The following is a 10,196-nucleotide window of genomic DNA, read 5'->3' as shown; positions in this document are numbered from 1 at the left end:
ACCGACCCATATCTATTTTGCCCGTCTTTTCAAAAGTTCTGGAGAAACTAGTATACAAAAGAATTTCGCAACATCTGGAGGAAAATAACATACTTCACGAACATCAGTACGGTTTCCGAAAACATCATTCAACATACATGACCCTCTTGAAATTAGTAGATAAAATAACCTCGGCCATAGAAAGGAATGAATTCACCATTGGAGTTTTTCTGGATCTATCGAAGGCTTTCGATACGGTGGACCATGACATATTGTTGGAGAAACTCAAATGCTACGGCTTCAATGGCTTAGTCTTCACCTGGTTAAAGGAATATTTATCAAATAGAAAACAATATGTCACCAATAATATGTACTCTTCAGACACAAAACTAATTTCCTGTGGCGTCCCTCAAGGTTCTATTTTGGGTCCCCTGTTATTTCTCATCTATATCAATGATTTAGCTTTTGTATCTGATGAAATATATGCACTATTATTTGCTGATGACACGAACTTATTTACTTCCCACTCAAATCTTGAATTTTTAGTAAGCAAAATGAATCGCGAATTAGACAAAATGAACAAATGGTTCCAAGCAAATAAATTATCATTAAACGTTAAGAAAACGAATTTCATTATTTTTGCGGGGAAAAATAAGAAATATAATAAAGAAAATGTCAAAATAGCGATCAATAACACACCTATTGCTCAAGTAACTCACACTTGTTTTTTAGGTATCACCATCGATGAAAAATTAACTTGGAAAAAACATGTAGACCTTATTTGCCAGAAAATTTATAAAAACATAGGTATTATCAGAAAAATTGTAAATCTGCTATCTCCAAAAACATTCCTTATATTATACTACAGTCTTATATATCCCTACCTAGCATATTGTAATATAGTATGGGCTAGTACATACGCCACAACATTAAAACCACTGCTTCTCTTATAAAAACGTTTTGTTCGTTTAGTTTCAAATGTCTCATACACATTCCCCTCCTCATCGCTTTTTCGTAATCTAAAAGTTATGACTATATATGATATTAACAAGCTTCAAACTTCTATTTTTGTCCATAAAATAATCAATGATAGTTCCTGTGTACCAAATCAATTCAAACGTCTCTTTCACTACAACTCGGAATTTCATCATTATAATACAAGGCAACGAAACAACTTGAAACGGATACAAGCAAAAACACAGCAGCGAATGTTCTCCATGATGTACAGATGCCCGCAAACTTGGAATAGCTTACATGAAAACTTACAAAACTGCAAATCACTACTGAGATTCAAAAACATGTTAAAAAGCTCCATTTTAAACAATCAATCCTTTGCTTAACCTTCTATTCTTTGGTTTTTCATTTATATCCTGCATGTCTGGGTGCATTTTTTGTGTTATTGACTTGTGTTGTTATATATGCTTGTCGTTATTTGCATCGCTATTATTTATCGAATTGTTTCCTTTCTTACTTAGTTGGTAATTTTTCTGTGTTCAGTTAGGTAATTGTTTCTTTAATATAATAATCTAGTTCTTGTTTTTTGTTATTGTTATTTTTAGTTATTGATTTGTTATTTGTTACGATATTAAGTTGTCATTTTTTTTCTCTATATCTTAATTTATCATTGTAATTTATTCTGTTTGAAAAATGGGGATGGAATATTATAGACCACATTGGTCTCTACCTTCCCCGGCACTATGTGTATTGACCTGTCATATGTATGCAAAATTCTTTTACCTGTGCGAAATAAAAAAGAAAGAAAAAAAAAGAAAGATGTTGGTTCTGCATCGAGGGATGTGAAGATAGTTCTTGGAAAAAGCAATTTTTTAAATGTTTCAATCCTGGCTTAGTAACTCTGGTACTTGCAAGTCGAAAGGTCCTTGTAGTCATGACTGTTTTCCACTCCAGTGTTCCTTTTCCCAAGATATTATCAAATTAATGGTCCAACTTGAGAGTTAAGGAAATGTGTTGGATATATAAGATCACCTCAGTTTCCAGTCCTAGTATTAATTGATCCACGCTCACATTCATAAGTATTATCTTAGGTGTAATATATTAATGTTAGGGTAAATATTTTTCATCAAATATTTTTGTACATAATACAAGTAAAAGTCAAACACCTTGCTTCAAGTTCTCCAAACTTTATTTACAACGAAGAACTTTCACTTTGATTTGGGAATTCCACTCTCGCTCTTTTATCACAATTTTTGCCAAGGCACTATATAGTATATGATATTAAGAAAATATTATTGTGACAACGTTAGAAAAGTGGAATTTCCATTTCAAAAAGGAGCAATGCTTTTTTTTCTGTAAGCTTCTACATATGCTGCCCTTAATCAGAAATTATCTACTTAACAACACAACTTTGACTTCCTAGCTAACATAAGCTCCATGGAATGGATCCCCCAGTAAGTTTGTTGTTACAATGTTTAGTCAAGGAAGACAAAGAGTGGATAAAACAAATAACTTAAGACTTTGTTCCAGAGGAAACAAGATTTGTATTCAATGCAACATTTCTAGCATTTGTTTACTGCATATGCGCACCCAAGCTTCCCGGCCCACCCTCCCGCTGCCCCCGACGATCAACCCCGCCCCACTCTCTGCTGTGAACCCAAGCTCCGCTAGGGTACTGCAGTTATCTGTAAAATAAAGGTCGGAACGCTCCATTAGAAATGTGGTCTTTGTTCTAACAAATCGGTACAAACTGATGGCATTCAGCTTATTTAATCATTGATGAAACAGCTAATGAGAAACATACAATCATGTAGGTGATAAAATCTGGATTAAGCGAGTGGTCAGGATAACATTTGTTTGTTGAAATTTCATAACATTCCACCTTGCACATGAAACAAAATATTTTAACCTCCTTGGTTTACCCTGCTAAAACCCTTATGTAGCTGGTTAATATGCATTCATATCAGACTAAAATAGCCAGCTAAATTAGCCGGGCAACTCTTTGATTTAATTCAACTGGCTATAATAGGCTTAATCTGAACGGGGTCTAAACATAAAACAATGATCCCCTGTAAGTGACCATCTCTGCCACATGTGGGTTGAGTCAGTTTTCTTTTGGATTGTATTTTTACAACTGAATGTATGTACAATGTCATGTACTTACTGCTGCTTACTGCTTATCCTGGGCCATCCTATAGCTAGTGGTAATACTGTAAAAGGAAAAGAAAGGCACCACAAATAAGTCATGTGAATCACAAGAAAACAACTGTTGGGGGTTAACTTTTCTTGACAATGTACACAATACGTATACGGTGGTAATAGTCAGAATGTTCATCTGTGTTGGCAGTTAAAATTCACAAGACAATGGGGAAACTGGACTTTAATCCATGCCTAGGAGGAAGTCAGTCATGGACTTAAATCCATGCATAGATCATTGTCCATTCCTTGACAAGGACTCAAAACTGCTATTCGGTAAAAAAATTGGATAATTCTACTTTTTCCACTGTGTTGGAGACTACAGTTCAACTTTCCTTCAGAATGTGTATGATGAATGATGAATTGAGTTTCTCATCAACTCACCATCCTCTCCTCCAGGTAGCCAGCATTGCACACTCTCCAGTACCAGCGGTGCACATCTCCCACCTCCGTGGCAATGATGTTCACCTCTTGCCCAAACCCTCCCACCACGATGTTAGACTTCAGGAAGTCAGGACCAGCAGGTGAGAGGGTTTTGAAAGTGAACTCAGTCACTCTCAGTCCTTCACAGATCTTCGGGCAAAAAATGATTAGATAGATTAATATGACCGACAATCAGTGTTGGAGGGTTAGTGTTGACAGCTATGAGCAAAGTTGGAGACTGTTTTTTTTGTATGCTTACCTGGGCACAGTTCTTCACAGCCAGGTCTTCAAACTTTGTCTCTCCGATGACCATAATTGTCAACAGTCTCCGTCCTTCTTTGGTGCAGATAGTCACCTTAACTGTTGAACAATGAAAAAGAATATTACTCTAACAGCAACTTGAAGTATTGAAGCATAGAAAGACTGCCGTGTACATTGTATCAAATACAGTCAAACGTATTTATAGCGACCACTTTAGGCACTTGAAGAAAACTAAGACAGGTGGTCACTATAGACAGGATTCTTATACATTTGTACTTTGAAAACAGAGAAAACTAGAGTTCCACGAACACATTATCTTCGCCAAATAATCAAGGCTTATTATGGAAAGTGATTAATATTTACGTGCTTATCACCCCCTGCAAATTTGATCATGCACCATACCATTTGGACGTTATGATTGGGCGAATGAGTCCAGTCTAGATAGGGTTAAAAATCATCTGGTGGTACAGGACTAGTATATGTGTAGAGTGTGCTGATATATGTTATAACTGGTCATGAAAAAATGTGAGTATGTTGATATTATATGGGCCACAAAGGTTCGATATGGCAGTGTTGAAAGTTGAAAGTGATGATGAAAAAGTACAGTCAATACATATGAATAGAATAAATCTGGCACGTTTTTAGGTGTTTTTAGTCAGGCTTTCTATTTTGTCCCTATTTCGGTATGTCGCCAACCGTGTTGAACAAAAATGCTTATACTGAACGCTTCAAAAACCAGCGGGACCCACACCTCTGCTTGGAGAATTGTTTATTTATTTCACCTACATGTACGTTTATGCAAGGCTATCTTTTTACATGACCTGACACTGTCCCATGTCCCATTGAAAGGCATTGGGTTAACAAACTTTCCTTACTAATTATGCAAATTAGCTCCTTATTTGCATAATTAGTCATTAATATTGTAAAGCACCATCCGAGCTCTCTACATACCAAACATCACACGATCTGTCGACCCCTTCTCAAGTTATTCATGTCCAAATGTCAAAACAAAAACACCCACTGCAGTTCTTAACAAGCCGCTAGGGGGCCAAAATTTACAGAACTTACTTTCTGTGGCATGAACTATCTACCACACAAAAATCATGACCATAGCACTTTCAGAAAATATGTCCCTAAATTTTGAAGCTCTGCTGCAGTACCTTTAGTACCCGCTAGAAGGCCCATTATCGAACTTGATCTTCCTTTCTGTAAATCCTACCCATACACTAAATATCATAAGGATCCATCAACAGCTTCTCGAGTTATGCTGGCGACATACAAATACACATCCACACAAAGCCCGCTGCAGTACCGACGGAAAATACCAGGGGAACCATTTTTGAACTTGACCTCCGTTTCTACAACATCTACACACCTGCAAAAAATCATGAAGATCCATCAACGTTTCCGTCACTTTTTTTGCCTACATACAAACACAAAAAAATGCAAAGTCCGCTGCAGTACTATTGAAAAACGCAAGGTAAACCATTTTCGAACTTGACCTTCCTTTACACAACCACTACACACCTAGCAAAAATCATAAAGATTCATTGAAGCTTTCTTGAGTTATGCTCCTGACATACATTCAGACCCACCCAACAGATTTTTCAACCGAAAACATAATCTTCTCCGAGTACAAGTACTCGGCGAAGATAATAATCTAAGGTACCACCAAAAAAGTGGCCAGGTGGTCCTTACGCAAAGGTGGTCAGAAGTACAGTTCTAACTGTGCCCTGATGAAGGCAATAATGTTCAACCTTTCTACATTGGTAGAGTTAACCATGCCTAAATGGTCAACCATGTGTATCATTTATTAGTAGAATCATTGAAGACTTTGAGGTTTGTACAGTCCACATTACTCATGAATGGTTCTTACCTTCGTGAGCACAAGGTGTTGACAAAATGTCCCCATTGTCGGTGTAGCTCATCTGTAGGATTTCTGCCGGAGTGTTAGACTGGTGGTGATCATCCTGTGGCTGGTTCATCATAGAGAAGGGATGAGACAGGACCAGGCTTCGGGTCAGGTTCACCATGGTGAAGACAGCAGAGTCCCTGGAGTGGAGAATGCTGCAGGACCTCCTGCTGCACTGCGCCAACATCTGGATAGGGAGAGCTGCTGAGACAACTTGGAACTGCTGTTGAAGAATCACAGAAATGTTTGTAAGATATATGAGCACAGCATTTTCTTTCCAACAGAAATCAGTTAGAGCATTTTGAAATCTGCTGGTCCCTTCACAAAGTTTTTAGTTTCCTTTATTTATGAAACAAGTACACTATTTTGAAAATTAAAGAATTATCAATCACAGATAACGTTGTTTGGTATACATGTATAGTCAGTATTTTACTTATCTTCTAAAGCATGAAAATCCAAGCCTTCTCACCTTTCTTGTCTGTATGAAGCCCCTGTTGGACACGTACCATGTCCAGTCACCCTGTAGGTTCACCTGGACTACCTGCAGGTCCAGCACACAGTGGAAGTCACTGACTGTCTGGTCCAGGTCCACGGTGGAGAACACTGTGTCTCCAGATGGAGTCCAGCTCTTATACTGCAGGACGAATTCGGTCATTGCCTCTGCTGCAAAGATCTGGAATAGCAAGAAGGAATCTTAGTAACATTTTGGTAAGTATCAGTATCTTTTTTTTTTCCTATAAATACAAAGATATGTAACATCTAGTGCACTTTTTGAAAAAGTGGTATCAGTGCAGTGTTGAATGCAAAATTGCACATTTGTAAGAGTTTCTTTTCTTCTTCTGTCTGACTGAGGAGGTTATAGTCATTCACATATACTAGTAGGCACTCTCCACCCAAATGTAGACAACTGTTAGGAGCATTTTCATGTATATGTATATAGATATTACAGATGTCATAGAATCAAACTTCAGAATCTGGTATTCCTTCCGTAATGGATTCTTGTGTTCATTCTTGAATTAATCTTATTGCCAAAGGATGAAACTTAAATCACATTTTTCTCTAGTACTCACCTCTGTGGCATTAAAAAGGACCAGCTGCTTGAAAGTGGCATGGGGCACAACCCTCTTGATGAGGATCTTCTGCTCAGCGCTATTGTAAAATGTCAGCCGGACTAGAAAGAGGAAATTTCTAGTTTCAATCTTGCAGATATTGGAATCTGAGCAAAAGACTGGTACAATACATAAAGTCAAAGAATGCCTAAGATGGTCGTCAATTAGATAATCTAAAACTTGTGATATTCGCAGTGATGCTTTTAATTAAAACAACATAGGAAAGACAGTTCAATTGTGCCTGCTTTTTAAACCACATAAGTTTTCAGTTCAACTCAATTTCATTTCAGTAAATTCTATTTCTATCTTCCAAAGTATTCAAGTTCTATGGTGCATGCATATTAGGCAAACATTACTTACTGGAACGTGGTAAGCTTATCCAGTGGTCATCCACTGGTGCATAGATGACATCTCCTCTAAGTGAGAGGGTAAGGCGTCCCACCCTCGAGTTCTGGGGCACGCTGAGAGCCATCTTGCACCGTCCTATCAAAACGTATAAGATCTCTCTTAGTTCTGTCTAATGGCATTCTATTATGATACAGTATACACGTGCGGGGAGTCATATTTAATATGCAGGGTTTGCCTATTCGTTTCGTGTTCTACAGTGAGCTTTGTCATCCATTGTGCAAGCTAACATGATGCACATCTAAGTCTAAGTAAGTTTCCCAGCTGAGACATTTCTAAAGCAACTGTTTTCCTTTTTGTATTCTCATAAGTAGCATCTTGGAAATACTATCAAAATTGAACCAACATGTTATATTCTAATTCTTCAACACACTTGGAGTTAACAGTGTTAAGTGCATGCAAAATGAAGTACACTTCGGTAAATTTGCCTAAGAACTTGACATAGATCAAAGCCAAACTGATAGAATGTCTGACTAGACAAGCAGTTCTGGTGTAATTGATTACAACTTTTGATTGCAATATAAACCAGCCAGGGAATTAGCCTCAGACTGTAAAAGTTCTAATGCCTGTACTTGAAGCAGAATTTGGTTTCTAAAATGAGTAATTTGCATAAAATTCACCAAACACATCTTTCCCGGTAAAGTTGAAAACATGCTAGTAGCCATTATGACTATTTGAAGTCAACGCAGTCTTTGCGCTCGGAACAACCACGCAAGCAGGTTATTTGGTCATCAAACAACTTCAAATGCTGGAGGGCAAACAATTAATTCCATCTTTTGTTCCTGTCGATGTCTGTCTTGGCTACTAATGACTTACCACGTAATTTTCAGATGCTGGAAACGACTATGAAAAACGCAGTAAGTATCAAGATGGCGGTAGCCGTTTTCGCGGGGAGGGCGTTTACACAGGAAGTGACCTTAACCAATCCGAAGTAACCCAAAGTCCGAAAGACCCGAAGAGTTACGATGACTACCGACAAATACCGATGAATACCGACGGAATAGTCTACTTAAAAATGGGGTTGATTGAAAAGGAGCTGCCCTTTTGTGATTGATTTTGTATCGGGTATTTTGCAGACTGAGTTTTGAACTTGTTTCTTTGCTATGATATTGTTATTTACCTTTTAACTGAATTAGAAATGCTTATGTTTACAGTATCCTGTGAACTCTATTGGTTTGATAAAATCCTGTTTTTTGGATTTTAGGTTACTGGAATAGCCTTTTTTTCAACACCTACCTTTGTACCTGTAAAAAGGTAAGGGTCTCAGACTGTAAAGCTATACCTGAAAGCTTTTTCTTTCACATTTTTATTTATCAAACTTGATGTACATATAATAATGACTTACCTGACTGCTCATGGCTGTTGTTGTCATTTTCATATCTTGCTCTTCATGTTGGCCATCAAAGAATTGATATCCATGGTAGGAAAGATAAGCTGAACCATTGGCTCCTTATCCATAGCACCAACTTGGGACCCAGCTTTTGTAGGATAACCAGAGCTGGTCCCAGAGTTTGGTTGAGGTCACCGTCATCTTGTTTGTAATGTGTTCTTTGTCCAAAAGGTGTTTTTTTTCTTAGTTTGTCAAGCTGCATACTGTGACTTTTTTTGTTATTTGCTGAAGAATGCATGGGTTCCTCAAAGTGTAGCAGCTCTGTAGTCCTAAGCATCTGCTTGCTCTTGCTTGCAGCAGGAACACATAGTCGTTGTGGACGAAATTCTGAATCTTCGTGGTGATGAAATCATCTGGTCTGATCCAGTCTAGTGCTGATTTGTCACTCATGTCCATGGTCTGTGTCTTTTCCAAGTCTTTCCATGGGCATAGAGAGGATTCTTGGGGGAAAATTCAAGTTCATGAAGACCATTGTGTGGTAGTTTCTCATGTGTGTCATGTGTTAAGTACAGTTGTCCACTTGCAAGGAACGTTGCAAAGAAATCCATGGCGGACGTTTTATCCTGTAGAATAAAAGATATATGTTAGAAATAAGGTCTGATTTTCACAATTCGTGCTAAATTTGAAATCATATGTTATTCTATTTTACAAAAAGTCGACTACGCAGTAATATTGAACCGTGTAACACAAAACACTTTTAGTGGTTGAGGCCCTCGCAGGGAGAAGATTTATCATTAAGGTAACCTACGGTCGTGGGCTTCTTACTGAAAGCGATGATGAAGTCCACGAAGCAAAAGTCGCTTCACACCCGTAAATTCACTAAAACTAAGTAAAGTCTCTATGAATGCAAATGTAGTCCGAGAGAACACACATACAGGCTCATACAGGGGAAAAATTAATGCGTTTTGTGACCTACTAGTGGCTGTTTATGCTAATCCCATGTTTCATGTCGATGTCGACATACATACTAGTATTACGTCAGCGAACAGTTGGAGACGGTCGTGGCGGCTTGCTGCCCCGCGACTTGTGCGCGACTAGTGAGGCTAGAAGTTCTCCCCGACCAGCAAATCCTAGAATCTACCCGGCGGGTCTGTGACCAAAACTGAGTGTTCTAACAGCGTCGCCTCCACGGAACAAAGACCGGGTAACAGGAGTGTGCCCGACGTCATCTTTCAGACTTTCACGACAATTAAAATCTACTAGAGAAATTTGTCCCAAGTAATAGAATAAGAACAATAACTTTTAATGTTTCTAATAGATCAAAAACGCAATTTAGGTATTGGGGTGTTTCAGTGCCCAAGTCCCGCTAATTATGCAGTGGCCTTTTTCTAATAGCCGTTCATTCTGATACTGGCCGTGCCCGACTGAATCCCGTAGTCGCGAGAGAGCTGACCTTTATATAGCCGCCGCGGTATACCCGCCAGTACTTTGGCAGTGCCACGCTCACTACCCTGCTGACTACCCGCATACTGTGATCATGACTTCCCGCCGCCTCCTCTCACTCTTCCGCTTTCCAACCCTTCAGCGGGGACTACCCTAGTAGGACCGTGACACGTACTGTGCCGGA

At 38.6% G+C, this 10,196-nt stretch overlaps 1 protein-coding gene and 1 long non-coding RNA gene across 2 annotated transcripts; one reads left to right on the top strand and one right to left on the bottom strand.

Moving 5' to 3' along the window:
- Positions 1-2,104: 2,104 nt before the first annotated feature.
- Positions 2,105-8,698, bottom strand: LOC136447357 (uncharacterized). The gene is made up of 9 exons (XM_066446188.1): positions 8,585-8,698; positions 7,195-7,317; positions 6,796-6,896; positions 6,195-6,398; positions 5,690-5,948; positions 3,812-3,912; positions 3,514-3,702; positions 3,098-3,143; positions 2,105-2,618 (listed from the first exon to the last, which is right to left on the bottom strand). Exons 2-8 carry the CDS (start codon positions 7,304-7,306, stop codon positions 3,132-3,134), a joined length of 978 nt encoding a protein of 325 aa, XP_066302285.1. The 5' UTR covers positions 7,307-7,317; positions 8,585-8,698; the 3' UTR covers positions 2,105-2,618; positions 3,098-3,131.
- LOC136447358 (uncharacterized) lies at positions 3,548-8,604 on the top strand. The gene is made up of 3 exons (XR_010757715.1): positions 3,548-3,653; positions 5,737-6,433; positions 8,070-8,604. It is a non-coding gene; the product is annotated as an uncharacterized lncRNA (long non-coding RNA).
- Positions 8,699-10,196: the final 1,498 nt, after the last annotated feature.

Source organism: Branchiostoma lanceolatum, chromosome 13 (genome assembly GCF_035083965.1).
Source record: "Branchiostoma lanceolatum isolate klBraLanc5 chromosome 13, klBraLanc5.hap2, whole genome shotgun sequence".
NCBI lineage: Eukaryota > Metazoa > Chordata > Leptocardii > Amphioxiformes > Branchiostomatidae > Branchiostoma > Branchiostoma lanceolatum.
The sequence above is the reverse complement of the archived record's forward strand: the minus strand, read 5'-3'. Positions and strand labels throughout refer to the sequence as shown.